Below are 20,008 nucleotides of genomic sequence, written 5' to 3'. Positions count from 1 at the left end.
CATGTAGCTGTCCAATTTTCCCAACACCATTTATTAAAGAGGCTGTCCTTACTTCACTGTATGCTCTTGCCACCTTTGTCAAATATTAATTGAGCATATTGTCTTGGGTCTATTTCTGGGTTCTCTATTCTGTTCCATTGATCTATCTGCCTGTTCTTGTGCCAGTACCAGGCTGTTTTGATTAAAGTGGCTTTGTAGTATAACCTGAAATCTGGTAAAATGATCCTTCCAACTTTGTCCTTCTTTTTCTAGATTGCTGTGGCTATTCAAGGTCTTCTTTGACTCCATATGAACTTTTGAAGTATTTGTTCTAGTTCTGTGAAGTATGTCATTGGTATTTTGGTGGAGATTGCATTGAATCTATAAATTGCTTTGGGTAGTATGGACATTTTAATGGTGTTAATTCTTGCAATCCATGAACAAGTTATGTGCTTCCACTTTTTTATATCTTCCTCTATTTCTTTTTTCAATATTCTGTAGTTTTCAGCAAATAGGTCCTTTATTTCTTTGGTTAAGTTTATTCCTAGGTATCTTAATTTTTTTGCTGCAATGGTAAATGGGATTGTTTTTTTAGTTTCTCTTTCTGTGAGTTCATCATTGGTGTATAGGAATGCCATCAATTTCTTGACGTTAATTTTGTATCCTGCTACTTTGCCAAATTCATTTATTAAGTCTAGTAAATTTTGATGGAGTCTTTGGGGTTTTCTACGTATAGTAAGTATCATGTCATCTGCAAATAATGAGATTTTCACTTCCTGCTTTCCAATTTGGATCCCTTTTATTTTTTCTTCCTGTCTGATTGCTGCAGCTAAGACTTCCATTACTATGTTAAATAAGAGTGGTGAAAATAGGCATTCTTGTCTTGTTCCTGTTCTTAAGGAAATGCTTTTAGTTTTTGCCCATTGAGTATGAGGTTGGCTGTAGGTCTTTCATATATGGCCTTTATTATGATGAGATATGATCCCTCTATTCCCAGATTGCTGAGCATTTTTATCAGAAATGGGTGCTGGATTTTGTCGAATGCTTTTTCAGTGTCTATAGATATGATCATGTGGTTTTTATTCTTCATTTTGTTTATGTGGTGTATCACATTTATTGATTTGCAAATATTGTACCAGCCTTGCATCCCTGGGATGAATCCCAGTTGTTTATGGTGAATAATTTTTTGATGTATTATTGAATTCGATTTGCTAGTATTTTTTTCAGGATTTTGTCATCTATGTTCATCAGGGATATTGGTCTGTAGTTTTCTTTCTTTGTAGTGTCTTTTTCTAGTTTTGAAATGAGAATTATTCTGGCCTCATAAAATGAGTTTGGAAGTCTTTCTTCTTAAATTTTTTTATATAGTTTGAGGAGAATGGGTATTAGTTCTCCTAATTACATGTTCGGTAAAATTCCCCCATGAAGCTGTACGGGCCTGGGCTTTTGTTTGCTGGAAGAGTCTTGATTACATCTTCAATTTCTTCTGTTGTTATTGGTCTGTTCAAGTTTTCTATCTCTTTCTAGTCCAGTTTTGGGAGACTATGTGTTTCTAGAAATTTATCCATTTTGCTTAGATTGTCAAATTTGTTGCCATATAATTGTTCATAATATTTGTTACCAATCCTTTGTATTTCTGTGGTGTCAGATATTATTTCTCCTCTTTCACTTCTGATTTTGTGTATTTGAGTTCTCTCTCTTTGTTTCTAGGTGAGTCTAGCTAAGGGTCCATCAATCTTGTTTATCTTTTCAAAGAACCAGCTCTTTGTTTCATTGATTCTTTGAATTGTTTTTTTTGGTCTCCATGTCATTTATTTCTGCTCTAATCTTAACTATTTCCTTCCTTCTACTTGCTCTGGGGTTGTCTTTTTGTTTGCTTTCTAGTTCTTTAAGTTGTGAGGTTAGATAGTCTATTAGAAATTTTTCTTGCTTCTTGAGGTAGGCCTGTACTGCTATGAACTTCCCTCTCAGAACTGCCTTCTCAGCATCCCATAGATGTTGTGTTGTTGTGTGTTCATTTTCATTGGTTTCCAGGAAGTTTTTAATTTCTTCCTTGATCTCCATGGTAACCCATTCATTGTTCAATAACATGCTATTTAGCCTCCATGTTTTCAAATGTCTTTGCATGTTCTTGTTGCAATTGATTTCTAGTTGCATGCCATTGTGATCTGAGAAGATGCTTGATATGATTTTAATTTCTTGAACTTGTGGAGGCTTAGTCTGTGCACTAACATGGTCTATCTTTGAGAATGTCCCATGTGCACTTGAGAAGAATGTGAATTCTGCCATTTTGGGGTGTAATTCTCTGTAGATATCTATTAAATCCATTTGATCTAGCCCTTCATTTAGAGTCTGTGTTTCCTTGTTAATTTATTGTCTAGAAGATCTATCCAGTGATGTCAGCAGGGTGTTGAAGTCTCCAGCTATGATTGTATTGCTGTCACTTTATCCTTTGAAGTCCTCTAGATTTTTAATATATTTTGGTACTTCTATATTGGGTGCATATATGTTTACCAAGGTTATATCTTCCTGTTGGATAAATCCTTTCAATATTATGTCGTGGCCTTCTTTGTCTTTAGTTATCGTCTTCATTTTGAAATCTACTTTATCAGATATGAGTATTGCTACCCCAGCTTTTTTTTTCTTTTCGTTTGCTTGAAAGATTTTTTCCATCCCTTCACTTTCAACCTATGTGAGTCTTTTGTTGTGAGGTGGGTCTCTTGTAAACAACCTATATGTGAGTCATGCTTTCTTAACCAGTCAGCTACTCTGTCTTCTTATCAGAGCATTCAAACCATTCACATTTAAGGTGATACTTGATATGTACTTATTCATTGCCATTTCTATTTGTGTGGTTCTATTTTTCTTCCTGTTTCTTTTACTAATAACAGCAGTCCTTTTAGCATATCTTGCGGTGCTGGTTTGGTGTTAATATATTCCCTTAGCCTTTTTTGTCTGGAAAACTCTTTATTTGATCTTTTATTTTGAATGATAGCCTACCTAGCTGGATAGAGTAGTCTTGGATTGAGATCTTTGTTTTTCATGACCTTGATTACTTCATGCCACTCCCTCTGGCCTGCAGTGTTTCTGTTGAGAAGTCAGCTGAGGGCCTTATGGAGTTTCTTATGTAGGTAACCTGTTGCTTATCTCTTGCTGCCTTTAGGATTCTCTCTTTGTCTTTCAATTTTGGCCTTTTAATTACTATGTGTCTTGGTGTGGGCCTGTTTGGGTTCTTCTTACTTGAGGCTCTGTGTGCTTCTTGAACTTGAATCCCTTCTTCCTTCACCAAATTAGGGAAGTTTTCTGTCACTATTTCTTCAAATATATTCTCTAACCCTTGCCCATTTTCTTCCTCTTCGGGGATTCCTATGATGCAAATGTTATTACATTTCCAGTTGTCCCACAGTTCTCTTAAGCTATCTTCCTGTTTTTTAATTGTTTTTTTCTTTTGTTTTTCTGATTGGTTGATTTTTTCTACCCTGTCTTCTAATTCACTAATCACCATGGTCCTCAGCTTCCTCTTCTCTGCTGGGTAGTCTTTCCAATGTGCTCTTTATTTCTGCTATGTCATTCTTCATTTCCATTTGGTTGGGTTTCCATGTTTCTATATCTTTACTCATGGTGCTGATGTCCTTACTCATGCTGTTGGGCTTCCTCAAGATCATGGCTCTGAACTATACCTCTAATAATTTGCTTAACTGCATTTCATTGATCTCATCTTAGATAGAGTTCTCTTGTTCTTTCATTTGGGATTTGTTTCTTTGTTTCACTGTTTTGGCCATCTCGGTGGTTTTGGAGCCTGCCAATGTTTCCCTGTGAGTGTTGGTGTTCTGCTGTTTGTGGCTCCCTGTACTGGGTTTAAATGAGCCTAGGTGGACCCACGTTAAACACCACTGTCAAGTCTTACTTTCCTGGGTAGATTTTCAAGGCCAGGAAAGTTTCATTTACCCTCTAGCTTTTTGCCTGGCGGCTATTAGTATCAGTTATTTATGGCCCTATTAGTATCCGTTATTTATGGCCTTGGAATGTAGCCCTGGTGTTCTGCATAAGAGGATTTCCAGAGGGTGGGATAGATGCTGGTTGTTAATGAGCCTCAATTTGAATTTCTTTGCCTCACCTGGGAAAGGCTGAATCTCCAAGGTGGGGAGGGGGTTGCTGCTTTTCCCCACAGCTCTGGGAAGGAGCACACTGGCCATCGTCCTTTGTGGCCACAACTCAGCAAAAACTCTGAGTGCCCTCCAAATCCCGGGTGTCCCCACAGAGTTCCAGCCCAGTCTGCCCTCCCTCTGCCGTAGCCCCCAGGTGAGTGCCTATGGCTATTTTAGTGCTCTGTCCTGGCTTTCTGTGCTGTGGAGCGGGCTTGGTCTTTATTTTCCAAGGGTGCTGCTCACAGCTAAGACTGCTGCTGTCCATGGGCTCCCAGCCCGCCACCCTCTCACTCCTCCACAGATTCTACCAGTGTCCCTGGTTACATGGTCCTGTCCTGCTGCTTTTCTGTTGCTTTTTTCTGAGAATTTGGTCTTTATTTTAGTTGTAATTCCCATTTGGTCCTGAGAGATGTCTGTGTAGCTTCCATTCACTCCGCCTCCATTTTCACATTCTCTCTGCCATTCTTGTGTTCAGCTGGGTTGCACAGGTCTCTCTAGTGCCCCCACACCCTGAAGTTCTTGTCGGCAGGCAGCTGGATCATAGCAGTCCCTCTTGGACTCTGGCTTCCCACTGCTCTTGTAAGCTGCTAGACAGCACAGGCCTCTGTGGAGCCCCAGGTCCCGCTGCTGTTGGCTGGGGAGTGCTGCTGCCCCATGCGGCTCAACTCCTGCTCAGCTTTGCTCAGCTTTTTGTTTGTTTGTTTATCCTCCCTGAAGACATTTTCCCCTTTTCTGTTTAGATAGAGGTGGAGGGAGGGAGGGAGGGAGGGAGAGAGAGAGAGAGAGAGAGAGAGAGAGAGATGAAAGAGACACATCAAGTGGCTGGCTCCTGCATGACCCAACCAGGGCTGGGGACAAACTGCAACCAAGGTACGTGCCCTTAGCGGGAACCGAACCCCAGTCTCTCTGGACTGCAGGCCAATGCTCTAACCAGTGAGCATAACTGGCCAGGGCTCCTGCTCAGCTTTTGCTGTAGTTTTGGGGGATGGGTCTCAGCTGCTGGTCTGTGCTTCTGTTGCCTGGGGATGGATGTCTGCTCCCTAGCCTCTGTTCCTGGGGGTATATCTCGACTCTGATCGTGCTGCTACTATGGGGGATGGTGCTGGGCTCCTGGCTGTCCATGGCTTCCATGACCGTCACCTTGGGAGCTCCACTACTATGCACTGGTCTGTGTTGACACAGAGTGTCCACTGGTCCAATGGTGCCAGGTGTACTTGACATGAGGTAATTCTCAGAAAGGGGATAAATAAATTGCTCTTCTTTAGGAGATATCTTAACTATTTCAGTTCCCCCCAAGTCAATTTAGTAAACCATTTGTTTTCAGATCTTTTACATAAATGGAACTTTGGTGAAGAGCATGAGGGAAAAAGTGAAACTCAAAATCTTTCTCATTGTGAACTCTTCGAACATTGTAGGCACAACCATATAAAACTGCTGTTTGGGGAGATCAACAACAGTTGAATGGGTTCAATCTATTTAATCCTTTGATAAATTCTGTACTATTGTAAGGTGTTCAGCCCTTTGGAGAAATTATACATCCAGGTCTAAGAAGCTGTTTGCATGTTATAAAAGCCAGTGTCATCACTAAATTTACCTTCTATTATCTCAGGATGCTCCTGTCATCCTTCCGGTGTGAATACCGCTGAGTGTCCCCCTAGTTGGGGAGCTTGCATCTGTGACCCGACCACTGGCACAAGCCCTTGTCTGCCCAATGTCACAGGGCATACCTGTGACCATTGTACTGACAGATGTTGGTACTTGGTCCCCAGCAGAGGATGTCAGCCATGTGACTATGACCTCTGGACCTCTCATGGTAGCCTCAGTGACCAGGCAAGATACTTTAAAGTTACTAAGCTCATCTTGTCTTTTTCCTACCCCTTTTCTAGAATCAGCCATTTCAAGGAGTGTTATTTCCTTTTATTGGAGAATTATATTAGAAACCAAGATCTGGGTACCAGGTAACCATACTTTTTCTATCGCTCCCCTCCACTTATGCCTCCAACCACCAACCATGGAACAAAGTGGTAGATCTCACATGACTTCTTGGCTTCCTAATTCATGAGAAACTCCTAATGCTCATGACATCACTTTCTGGCATGCTTCTTAGACATTTGGGAAAGCATATTTTTAGTAGCACTCAACAAAGAGCACATTTCAATCATGGAGACTGAGGGAACCCTGTGAAGCTGAAAATCAGATGGCACTGGTTTAACCAAAGAGCCCCTTATGACATGAAGATTTGGGGTTGTCTGACTCAGGGAATTCCTAGGCGGAAGGCTGCTGTTTACAGTTGGGAAACACTTCCATTGGAGTACAGAGGAGACATGTGGACATTTAGATACTCAGCTGTTTACTATGATAAATGTCTCTATCTCAGCCAGTAGGTGGTCCCCAGTATATTCTTTCAGTGCTCTAAATGTGCCATCCAATATATCATCAACAGTTTAGGATGAAGTTGGAGAAACAGGCAGATATTTGTAAAGTTGTAAGCTAATGTGACAAAGAACAACAGACAAGTATCCTCACAGGCTGTCTTGTTGTCTTGAAACAAGATGAGATGTTAATAGGATACAAGCCAAATTTTGCAATTGTTTAAAAAATTTACATAAATAGAGGATGGGACTAATAACTTGGCAGCAGCTCATGTGAAAAACATCTGAGGATTTTCATGTGTGCTTCAAGTAAGCCAGCTTTGTGGATGGGTTGTCAAGGAGGTGATGCCCATTTAGGCTGGAGCACGGGGAGGACCATACCCAGGTGCAGGGCAGTTGTTGTCCTGTTGTCCTCTGTACTAGCCAGATGGCTCCATGAGCACTATTGCAGTTTCTGAGTACCACACTTTAAACATTATATTGACAAACTAATATGTGTCCAAAAGAAGACAACCAGGATAGTGGATAGAACCATGCTATTCTGTGATGAAGGCTTGAAGGAATTGGGGTGGTCACTCTGAAGAAGAGCAGCAAACACAAGTTGAGAATGACTATCTATAGTTGGGAAGAGGACTGTAAGAGAAAAGCAAGAGGCTGCCTGTTTTGTGCATCCTATAAGATAGGCCTCTGAACAATGGTAACAAGTTACAGGTAGTGAATTCTGCATCAGGATAATAAAGCATTGCCTAACAATCAAAGACAACCAGCAATATAATAGCCCTCAAGGGCAACAAGAGCCCTATATCTCTATATTTGAACAAAAGCTAGTGGTTACTCCAAAGATGGATAGCAATGTAATAGATGTAGTCACTTTTTGAATCAAGCTACTTATTCATTGGAAGCACACTGGTAGAGTTGTTGTTTAAGCAGATTTGGTCAAGTATAACCTAGGACCACTACAATAGTAATTTACTTTTTTTTTTCTTGTTAATTTTGCAATCTCCTGAGTTTTCAAAAAAAGCTGGTCAAGAATCTAGATGGGAGGGTACAAAAAAGTTCAACCCTGTCCCAAAAACACAGTTAAATAATTGTCATAAAATGATCAAACTTCAAGTACAAAAAAAAAAATTTTGTTGAGCAAAACACTGGCCCAACTGGGAGAAACTCCATCAGACATTCCATCATGGAAACATTATTTGCCAAATTAACTGATGAATGTTACTCCAGAACTTTATTCTGTCTGTGTTTGGGGAAAACTCCCATAACTAGAGAGGAAAAGAATGTGGCCTGTTTCCAATAATGTGTTTTGTTTTCATTTACATCTGTCTATGTTTCCCAATTTGGGGCCACCTGTCCTTGAACAGCTGGAAGCAGGCGGTATATTCAAGAGCCCTAAGCCAAAACACATTAACTCCTGATCCTTGATATTGTCAGGGTTGGTTGCTGGCCGTGGGAATCATCCTTCCTCTGACTTTGCACAGTTGTATGTTCTAAATCACTGGAGGGAAAACTGTTCTGTATTAAAATGCATTATTTTTTCTTTAGAATAGAAAGCTTGTCAATTCGTCACCCATGAATGTTTTCACAGGTTACAGGCCAGTGTCCGTGTAAATTAGGTTACGGTGGGAAATACTACAGTAAGTGCCAGAAAAATTGTTATGGCGATTCCCTGGGGTGACCGGAAGTATTGGTATTTCTGAAAACATGAGTACAGTCAAGCTGGTCCTACCACAAGCACGCTATGAAACAACTGAATTTCAAACTCCTTTATTTGGTAGAAAACTCACAAAGTTTAATTCCAGTTTTGAAAATAGTACTTTTTGTAGCCCTATAAAAATATCTTTTCTCCTGTATTAAAACTTTAGGCTATATTAAATGTTATCTTATATTCAAACTTGTAGCCTATATTAACATTTCTCAAAGTCATTAAAATGGAACAGACCCCTGAGGTCATGACTTATAGCTAATTTTCTGCTATTTGGAAGCATGTGAACAAAAATAGCTACTCTGAATTGAGATACAGGCTGGGAGACGGCTCACAGGAAGCCAGCAGAGGCTTCCTCAACATGGCCCTCTCATAACTCGGGGTCTATCACATATTCACTTATTCACTTACTTTAAAACATTCATAGAGTGCCTACTGAGTACTTTAGGCAGCGAATATATAAGACAAGGCCCCTAACCTCAAAGAGTTTGTGTTCTAGTGATTCTCATGCCTCCCTCTTAGCACTGTTTGTAGGATTTGGAGATGCGATGTCCAACAGAACCTTCTGTAGAGATAGAAATGCTGTGTGGGGCAGGAGCCACTAGCCACATGTAGCTGTTGAACATTTGCAATGTGGCTGGTGCAAATGAGAAAAAGAATGGTTTATTTTATTTTATTTGTTTAAATCTAAATAGCCACGTGTGGTTAGTAGCTACCATATTGGACAGCACAGGTTTAATATCTGGGCTCGATTCTAGAAAAAAGGATTTTTGCAACTCTATTTCAAGTCAGCTTTTAAAAGAAGTCAATCCAAAGAAATAACAGACATGATTGGCTTATCGTTATGGTCACCTCTATTTACATTGTAACTCTTTCTTTCTTTATAATTGTGCTTTTGTGGAAAAAAAAAAAAAATTCCTTTGCTTCTTTGTCCCACTCAAATATATATTCTGAATGGTTTTTCCCAGTCGCACTCAGTTTTCTAAGTGGAACTGCTATTTTATAGGCCAGGGAGGAATTCTGGCTTTTGGAAAATCTGTCTTAGAGAGCTTCTTTCTTTGTATCCCTCTAATATTTCAATAATCTCATTTTTTAAAATTATTTTATCTTTTATAGAGAAGACTTTGCAAATGGTCAACTCAGGCCACAGACCCCACTAAAACTCCTGGAAAAGAGCAGCTCACAAGGGGGAACCATGGCTTCCAGCAGGTGAAGGGACATATTGCCACCCCCAAGCAATTCCTGCTGAGACCTCTGGACAGATGTCTAGTTGAAGAGCCTAATATGTTAATTAGTTTTATTTGTAGTTGGCATTATTTTTATTCAAGCTGTCAAATGCATTTTTAAATCACTGTTCTCTGCAATTAGTCCAATTACATAGGCTAGTGATTCCCTGGCCTTTTGGAAATTGAAGTAATTTCAATGGCTCTCCCATCCTCTATGCTGAGGCTTAATCAAAAACCTGCTTAATTAAAGTGCATGTAGCATGGTTTTGTTTTTTTTTGTTTTTTTTATTAAGGCAAAATAAATTTAATTTTCTCCCTTTTAAAAAAGACTATTTTTAGAGCAATTTTAGGTTCACAGCAAAATTGAGAAGGTACAGAAATTTCCCATATACCTCCTGCCCCCATAGATACACAGCCTCCCCCATTATCAGCATCCCAAGTGAGTGGTACATTTGTTACAGTATATTAACCTACACTGAAGCATTATAATCACCACAGTTCATAATTTACATTACAGTCCACTTTTGGCATTGTCCATTCCATGGGTTTGGACAAATGTATAATGACATGCATCCATCATTATAGTAGCACACAGAATATTTCCACTGCCCCCAAATTTCTCTGTGCTCAGTCTATTCTACCTACCCCTCCCCATCCCTGGCAACCACAATTCTTTTTATTGTCTTTATAGTTTTGCCTCTAGAATGTCCTATAGTTGGAATCATACAATATATAGTCTTTTCAAATTGCATTCAAGTTTCCTCCATATCTTTTGATGCCTTGAAGCTCATTTGTTTTTAACACTGAATAATATTTTTATTGTGTAACTATACCACAGTTTATTTATCCATTCACCTACTAAAGGACATGTTGGTTACTTTCAAGTTTTGGCAATTATGAATAAAGTTGCTAAAGCACTTGTGTGCAGATTTTTGTGTGGACACAACTTTTCACTCCTTTGGGTAAATATCAAGTAGCAATCCCCCAAAACCCCTTTTTTTAAGAATGGGCCAGTTTTGCCCTGGCCGGTTTGGCTCAGCGGTTAGAGCATCAGCCCGCGGTCCAGAGAGACCCAGGTTCAGTTCCCGCTAAGGGCATATACCTCAGTTGCTATTTGTCTCTGGCCCTGTTTAGGTCGCACAGGTGGCAACCACTCGATGTGTCCCTTTCACGTCACTGTTTCTCTCTCTCTCTCTCTCTCTCTCTCTCTCTCTCTCTTTCTCTCTCTCTCTTTCTCTTCCTCTCTCTCCAAACAAAAACGAAAAATGTCCTCGGGTGAGGATAAAAAGAAAAAAAGAATGGGCTAGTTCTCCTTATGTAATGGAGGACACCATGAGTCAAGCACACCCAAACTGGGTTTTACTGAGAAAAGGTGTGGTCATGGGAATTCTTAGAGTCTTTGACATGGCTGAGTCACCCTTGCGGACACACTAGCAGTGGTCACTAGTGTGCTATCAATCATCATATTCATGTTTCTCATTGAAATAGATTTTTTAAAAATTACACACAAACACACAATTTAAAAAAAACTAATATTTTCTATAGCAAAACAATAACTCATTTGTTAGTGGAATGAAAAGAAGAATACTGTATTTTAATGACCAGTGCAAAGATGTCTGAAATTTTACTGGTTTTAAATGCTCACCTGAGAAATGGGACTTGGGGAATTCTCAGGAGAGCGGAGAGGTCTTTATTCTTGACCTAGTCATAGACAAAAGAGCAGGTGATAACATTTGTGTTCCTTCTCTCTTCCTCTTTAGCATGTGATTGCAACAGGGAGAGGACCCAGAAGCCCGTCTGTGACCTGGACACTGGCATGTGTCACTGCCGCGAAGGTGTCAGTGGCCAGCGATGTGATCACTGCACAAAGGGTCATGGCCAGCAATTCCCTGCTTGTCTTTGGAGTCACTCGTGCTTTGATCAATGGGACCATTTCTTTCCTCTCCAGAGCAGTGCAAGGGTTAATTAGACTGGCTGCTAACATGGAAGATAAAAGAGAGACCTTGCCTGTCTGTGAGGCTGACTTCAAAGGCCTCCAAGAGAACATGTCTGAAATAGAAAGGATTTTAAAACATCCTGTTTTCTCATCTGCGGAGTTCTTAAAAGTCAAGGATTATCATGATTCTGTTCAGCAAGATTTGTGCTCAAGCAACCGATAGTGAAGTTCCTGATTTATCTTAACTTCTACAAAGTTTTAACAGACTTCAGTTTAGAAATGTACTTAAATGTATGTTGACATTAGTGAAATAATAATTTTCTAGTTAATAGTCAGGCTGGTGATTATGTTTGTCTGTCTCTTTTTTAAAATAATTTTTATACTTTAATATACAATATTATATTAGTTTCAGGTGTCCAACCCAGTGGTTAGACAGTTATATACCTTACTAAGTGATCACCCTGATAAATCTAGTACCCATCTGACACAATATATAGTTATTACAATATTATTTACTATCTTCTCTATGCTATATTTGACATTCCAGTGACTGTTCTGTAACCACCAATTTTTATTTCTAAATCCCTTCACCTTTTTTACCCAGTCCCCTAACCCCATTTCATCTGACAACTGTCAAAATGTTCTCTGTATAAGTCTGTTTCTGTTCTGCTTGTTTGTTTATTTTGTTTTTCAGATTCCACATAAAAGTAAAATCAAATGGTATTTGTCTGACTTATTTCATTCAGCATAATACTCTTTAGGTTCATCCATGTTGTTGCAGATGGCAAGATTTCATTCCTTCTTTTTTTTTTTAATGGCTGAGTCATATTCCATTGTATATATGCACCACTTCTTTATTCACTTGTCTATTGATGGAAACTTAGGTTGCTTCCCTATCTTGGCTATTGTAAATAATGCTGCAATAAACATATGAATGCCTATGCCTTTTCAATTTAGTGTTTTGGATTTCTTCAGATAAATACCCAAAAGTGAATTGCTTGGTCATTCTCTGTCTCCTTATAGTAGTCTTTGTTTTAAAATCTATTTTATCTGGTATAAGTATTGCTACCCCAGCTTTTTTAAATTTCCATTTTCATAAAATATCCCTTTTTCTATCCCCTTTCTTTCAGACTCTATGTGTATTTCAATCTGAAGTGAGTCTGTTATAGACAACATATGTAAAGGTCTTGTTTTTTTATCCATTCAGCCACTGTATGTCTTTGATTGGAGTATTTAATCCATTTGCATTTAAAGGAATTGTTGAGTCCTGGCAGGTTGGGCTCAGCAGTTAGAGCATCAATCCAAGGGCATGTACCTGGGTGGCAGGTTTGATCCCTAGCGCATCAGGTTTGTGCTGGAGGCAGCCAATCAATGTTCCCCACCCCCCTTTGCCCCCCCCCCCCCCACTATATCTAAAAATCAATGGAAAAATACCCTCAGGTGAGAATTAACAACAACAACAAACTAATTGTTGATAGATATGTAATTACTGCCATTTTATTATTCATATTTTTTCTTTTCTTTTTCTTCCTCTTAAAGAAGACCCTTTATCATTTCCTATAACACTGTTTGATAGTGATGAACTCCTTTAGTTTTTTCTTGTTTGGGAAGCTTTTTATATACTCTTCAATTCTAAATAGCTTTGCCAGATAGAGTAATATTGGTTGTAGGTCCTTGCTTTTCATTACTTTGAGTATTTCATGCTAGTCCCTTCTGGCCTGCAGTTTCTGTTGAAAAAACAGCTGATAATTTTATGGGAGCTCCCTTGTAGGTAACTAATTGCTTTTCTCTTATTGCTTTTAAGATTTTCTCTTTGTCTTTAACCTTTTGCATTTTAATTATGATGTGTCTTGGTGTGGGGCTCTTTGGGTTCATCTTGGTTTGCAGCATCATATAAGAAGGTGATGGTGAATGAATATACTCACCAACAAGGATCATCCTTGTCATTTGTGGGAACTGAATGTTAAAACTGTACAGAAGTAGCACTGAAAGTAACCTTGCTGGAAGCAAATTTATTCTTTCTTTTTTTTTTTTTTTTCTTTATTGACTTTAGAGAGAGAAGAAGGGAGAGGGAGAGAGAGATAAAAACACTAATGAGAGAGAATCGATTGGCTCTTTCCTGCACGCCCCCCACTGAGGATTTGGCCCACAACCTGGGCATACACCCTGACTAGGAATCAAACTGGTGACCTTTTGGTGTGTGGTTTGATGCTCAACCATTGAGCCACATTGGCCGAGCTGGAAGCCAATTTATTCTAAATGAAAAACTCATCTTGACCTTAGGCTGGACAGGAGTTCTGTGTTGAGAGCTGAATGTAGATTGGCTCTCTTAGACTCATGTAAATGAGCCATGTCTGAATACATGTTTTGAAAACCCAAAGCAAAGGGAGACAGAGAATGTAAACAGTCGATATTGAAAAGATTCAAAAACTTTTATTCTACTAGACTATGTATGCTAATTATATTTGAAATGAGTGATGAAATATTCCAGAAAGCCCAATTAACAAGAAAGAAATAAGCCATAAACAGAATTATAAACTGACAAATGAAAAATGGAGGGTGGGGCAATCCATTGTAATTATGAGGTAATTGCCCTAATAATGAGGACAGTTTTCTTACGTGTGTTTTTCCACCAATCTATCAAATGTAATACAAACTTCACTATGTTTACTCTCATTTTCCCCTATGGGAAACAAATCATGCAGCTAAGTGAGCAACTGAAAACAGTGAGTGAATTTCAAGATCTAAAGGAAACAGTAGTAAAAGTGAGGAGTGAATCAGACCTCTTATTTGAAAATCTTCAAGAAGAAATTGCACTCCACTGCCCATAATGCAAGCATCATAGATAAGAGAGAAAATACACTTAACTGCCTGTTTCTGGACAAAAGTTTATAAAATCCATAATACATACCATTAGTGAGTCACCCTGTGCTCACTGACATAGCACCCAAGCACTTCAGAACATAAAACACACCCATTGAAGGTATTATTTGTACATGAATATTTCAACTTTTTAAACATTGTAGAATCTAGATAGCATTTGCTCAAAATAATGAATATAGCTAACAATGTCTGATACTAAACAAATCTCAAATAACCTTCTAAAGCCAAACCATACAAGTGGTCTTGTGAAATCAGCAACTTAGAAATTCTAACATGTATAAGGAAATAAGAGTCATCCTGAGTATAAGCCACTCCATTTTCAGCACCCATAAATGCAAAGAAATAAGAAGCAAAAAGGGCTTTCTTATAAGAATTTTGTAAGGGGTTGGAGTCATATAACATACTAGAAGCCCATAATTCATATTGCATAGTTCTCAAAAGTGAATGGGAGCTATACCAAAGCCAAGATCAACTTGAAGGAGAAATGGAACTCTGAAGCAAAACTTGGATTAGCTCTTCTCCTGATCTCTGATGAGATCTCTGTTACATTCGGAAACAGAAAACTTGATACTACAAGGAGAGGTAGCACTGAACTTATTTACATCTAACCCATCTATTGAGAGGTAAAGCAAAAATATACATGAAACCTACCTCAAGGCCAAAAACACTGTCTGCTTTTCTTTTCCCTATGTGTATGTTCTTGTTTTTCATCTGATCTTGACCTACAAAAGAAAAAAAAAAAATACATGACAGTTATGACTCTAAAGGAAGACCTAAGTTTATTTAAATGACCATTGATGATACTCAATAAATGCTATGTCAAGAGTGAGAAATTTGCTCTGATTCCTAATCTGGAAGACGGTTCCCAAATGAAAGAACTAAAAAATCTACCAGTAGTCAGCTAAGCCAGGTAGAAGAACGGAAATCTGCCCTCATGCTAAGCCTCTCAAACTTAGTCCAATAGCAGTTGCTGAGCTTTTTCTGCATGCCTGACACTGTGCTGGGGACTTGAATGCTGCAAGTCCTTTCCCTTAAGTTGTTCCAATCTAGTGGGAAGACAAGCATATAAACAATCACAAACAAAAAGACTAAATTAGAGCATCTTCAATTGCTTTAGGAACAGAGTAGTGAAAACACGAAAATGGAATTTCTTCTGAGTTATTAGGAAAGGCTTCAGGGAGTAGGTGACAATTGAATTGGGCTTCCCAGAATGAAACTATATTTTCCAGATAATGGAATGAAATTACTCCAAGCAATAGGAACATGGTTTGGTTTGGTTTCATGACACGTGAAAATCATGTATGTTAAGAATATGTTAGTGTAAGAACTAGGAAGTTTCAAAAGATAAGGTATGGTTGGTGCCTGGATTATGGCTATGTAGGAAGTAAAGAGTAGGACTCTTTCCTAAAATATGGAGTTATAGCTCAAAGCACAAATATACCACCACTTATATTAAAACATACCATATTGCCCTGGCTGGTTTTGCTCAGTGGTTAGAGCATCGGCCTGTGGACCAGAGAATCTCAGGTTCAGTTCCCACTAAGGGCATGCACCTTGGTTGCAGTTTGTCCCCAGCCCTGATTTAGGGTCATGTGGGTGGCAGCCAGTCGATGTGTCTCTCTCACATCAATGTTTCTCCCTCTCTCTTTTCTTCCCTCTATCCCTCCTGCTCTATCTGAAGATAAATGCAAAAATGTCCTCAGGTGAGGATTAAAATATATATATATATATACACCATTTTATTTTCATGAATTTGCATTTTAATAAAAATATGGAAAATATAGAGAAGTGCTTAAGGACATAGGTTCTATAATCAAACTACCTGGCTTCATTTCTTACTAGTAGTGAGACCTCAGGCAAATAGCTTATACCTCATCAGAGTCTTGTTTACTCACTTGTAAAATGAGAGTGATCATACTAATGCACACCTTACAGTGTTTTCTGCAGATTAAGGAAGGAAATCGATAGGAAGTACAGGCATATAGGAAGTACTCAACAAATGTGAGCTATTGTAATCAAGCTAACATCAGAGGTCAGTAAAAGATAGTCTACCAGAAAGTACTACCCACAGATTGTTTTGGGGAATAAAGTTTCATTCAAAGACAACCTCACCTATATATGTATTGTCTTCTGCTGCTTTCACACAACAATGACAGAGTTGCATCGTCGTAACAGAAACATTATGGCTGGCAAACCTAAAACATTTATCCCCTGGTTCTTTGCAGAATAAGTATGTCTACTTCCATTATATAATTTTGTTGGCTTATCATATTAAGGTTCATAATTAATCTGTAATTAATACATTTGTGGAACACTTTACAAAATATTTTCATATCTTATTTAATCCTTACAAATTATTATCACCAACTTACAGATAAGGAAACACAATCTAATACAGCGGTTCTCAACCTGTGGGTCGCGACCCCTTTGGGGGTCAAATGACCCTTTCACAGGGGTCACCTAAGACCATCAGAAAACACATATTTCCGATGGTCTTAGGAACCAAGACACTGTTCCTCTATCCATCTCCAGGCGGGTCTGCCCACATGCAGATATGCCCACATACAGATATGCCCAAATATGAGTACCCGGCGTGATGATATCATGGTGCCAACACCATCATATACACCTTGTACCAATAAAGGTGTATGTGACAGGGTTGGTGCCATAATGTACTTATGCAGACCAGTCACACATGTGTAGAGAGCAGCTATTCTGCTAAAATCAGCTACTGTGTTGAAAGCAGGAGTATTGGAGGTAAAACGACACTTCATAAATTATTATTACTGAGTAAATGTAAAATCATGTACTATAAAAGCATCAACTACTGCAAAAAAAAAAAAAAAAAAATCTGTACCATGGGAACTTAATCTGGATGCTGATCAGTCTTTTATATTCAGCTGTGGTTGATGTGAATACTGCCCCCTTGTGTTACATAGTAACAGGTATGTAAAAAAACAACACAGAGAATGGTAAATCATAGGAAACTTTAATGAAATGTATTGACCAAACTATGCCATGTATCATCTTTTGCATTAAAGCTATTGTTATATATTATTTTCATTAGCAAACCATCCCATGACAATGGATTGTGTAGAGAAGAACATTAAGAAAAGAAAATATAGTGAGGATTTTTTACAGTATGGTTTTACCTCAATAATTACAGCAGGAATTGAGAAACCACAATATGTCATTTGCTGTGAAGTTCTATCAGCTGAATCTATGAAGCCGAACAAACTAATATGTGATTTTGATAACAAGCATCCAAGCTTTGCCAGCAAGGATACCAACTATTTTAGAAGCAAAGCTGATGAACTCAAGACAGCCAGACTTGACACTGGTGGCAAGTACCACAAACAAAAGGTAGCAGCTATTGAAGCTTCATATTTGGTGGCACTCAGAATCGCCAGAGCTATGAAACTTCACACAACTACTGAGGATTTACTGTTGCCCGCAGCCAAAGATATTGTTCAAGTTATGATTGGAGATGAATTTGTTACAAAACTGAGTGCAATTTCCTTTTCTAATGACATTGTCTGCAGAAGAATCTATGACATGTCTGCTGATTTTCTTCATCAGGTAATCCAGGAAATTAACTCTGCTCCACTTCCAATATTTAGCATCCAGCTTGATGAATGTACAGACGTTGCAAACTGTTCACAGTTACTGATTTACATGAGGTAGATTAATGATGGCAACTTTAAGATGAGTTTCTTTTTTGCAAACCTGTTTAATCAACAACTACTGCACGTGATGTATTTGACACAGTTGGTTCATTTCTGAAAGAGCATAAGATCTCTTTGGAAAAGATTTGTGGTGTTTGCACAAATGGTGCTCCAGCTGTGCTAGGATGTCGATCTGGATTTCAACTTTTGGTACTGAATGAGTCACCAAAAGTCGTCAGAACTCACTGTTCATCGGCAAATATTAGAAACGAAGATGTTGCCACAAGAGTTACAAGAAGTAATGAAAAGCCTCATAAGTTCTGTCAATTTTGTAAAGGAAAACACTTTAAACAGTCAACTATTGTCACATCTGTGCAACGAGTGCGATGTGCTGAGCAATGCTCTGCTATTTCACACTGAAGTAAGATAGTTGTTGACAAGAAAAGTTTAAAAACGTGTTTTTGAGCTTGTGATAAACTCAAAACTTTTTCTAATCAGAAAGCAAGACTGCAGTTTGAAGTACTTTTCAGCGATAAAAGTAAACTGCAGAAAATAGCTTACTTGGTTGACATCTTTGCCATCTTGAATGAATTAAATTTATCACTGCAAGGACCAAATGCAACATGCCTCAATTTGTCTGAAAAGATCTGATCATTCCAAATAAAACTTCAGCTTTGGCAAAAAATATTGGATGAAAATAAAATTTACATGTTGCCTACCTTATCTGCTTTCTTTGAGGAACATGACATTGAACAAGACAAAAGGATTATGATGATAATTCCTGTGAAAGAACACTTCCACATGCTTGCAGACAAAATTTCATCGTACTTTCCAAATCTACCTGACAACCCATTTGCACTTGCCAGAAGTCCATTCACAGTCAAAGTTGAAGATGTTCCTGACACAGCCCAAGAGGAGTTCATCAAACTTTTTTTTTTAATCCTCACCCAAAGACGTTTTTATATTTTTTGTTCAGATAGAGTAGAAGGAAGAGAGAGAGAGAGAAATGTCAACATGAAAGGTACACATCGAGTGGCTGCCACCCCCCACGACCCAACCAGGGCCAGGGACAAACTGCAACTGAGGAATGTGCCCTTAGCAGGAACCGAACCCAGGTCTCTCTGGACCACAGGCTGATGCTCTAACTGCTGAGCCAAACCAGCCAGGGCTCATCAAACTTATTAATAGCAATGCAGCAAGAACTGATTTCTCTACAATGCCAGTTACAAAATTCTGAATCAAGTGTTTGTAGTCATATCCTGTTCTGTCTAAGACTGTATTGTGCCTTCTTCCATTTCCAACAACATATCTTTGTGAAATAGAGTTTTCCAGCTGGTTGGTTATCAAGTCTAAATACAGAAGTAGACTTATTGTGGAAGATGATCTTTGTTGTGCTCTTGCAAGACTGCCCTGAGAATTTCTGATCTGGTGAGAAAGAAGCAATCTCAACCTTTGCACTGACATTAGCTTTTTATGCATACCGTCCCAAAATACAGCTGTGTAGTTTACTGTTGTTATAGTAAGACTGTTACCCATGCTACACCATGCTTCAAGACAAAATTTCATTGCTTTGTAATTAGAAATAAATATTTCACAATGTATAATTACATATTGTTTTTCGATTAATCACTATGCTTTAATTCTGTTCAATTTGTATCAATGAAAATACATTCTGCATGTATTACAGTTATGAAGTAGCAACAAAAATAATTTTATAGTTGGGGGTCACTACAACATGAGGAACTGTATTAAAGGGTCCTGGCATTCGGAAGGTTGAGAACCACTGATCTAAGAGATTAACCAATTTGCTCAAGGACGTATTCAGATAGTAAAAGGTGAACCAACACTCAAACCCATGGTTGCAGACTTAAATCTCAATGTTCTATATTTATTATATTTATATTTATTATACTACATCTAATCTTTCCTTATGAAGTGCAAATTCAAGAAACAGAATGTTGAATTTTTGTATTGTCATTAAGTCAAAGATAGTGGTCAAATTATGAAACGAACATCTTGATAACCAATCTATAATTTCATTTGTTTTTACAACACTTATCTAAATTTGTGTTTATATAAATTTTTCAGAGAACA

General features: G+C 38.4%; 1 protein-coding gene across 1 annotated transcript in view; it reads left to right on the top strand.

Moving 5' to 3' along the window:
• LAMB4 (laminin subunit beta 4) overlaps positions 1 to 20,008 on the top strand; it is a 114,256-nt gene that overhangs the window by 72,802 nt on the left and 21,446 nt on the right. Inside the window, 5 exon segments of the mRNA XM_036246316.1 lie at positions 5,737 to 5,957; positions 8,088 to 8,160; positions 11,191 to 11,362; positions 11,364 to 11,566; positions 14,061 to 14,179. Coding sequence (XP_036102209.1) covers positions 5,737 to 5,957; positions 8,088 to 8,160; positions 11,191 to 11,362; positions 11,364 to 11,566; positions 14,061 to 14,179 — 788 coding nt within the window.

The sequence above is a fragment of the Molossus molossus genome, unplaced genomic scaffold, assembly GCF_014108415.1.
Source record: "Molossus molossus isolate mMolMol1 unplaced genomic scaffold, mMolMol1.p scaffold_m16_p_7, whole genome shotgun sequence".
NCBI lineage: Eukaryota > Metazoa > Chordata > Mammalia > Chiroptera > Molossidae > Molossus > Molossus molossus.
Note: the sequence above shows the minus strand (reverse complement) of the source record. Positions and strands in the feature narration are given on the sequence as shown.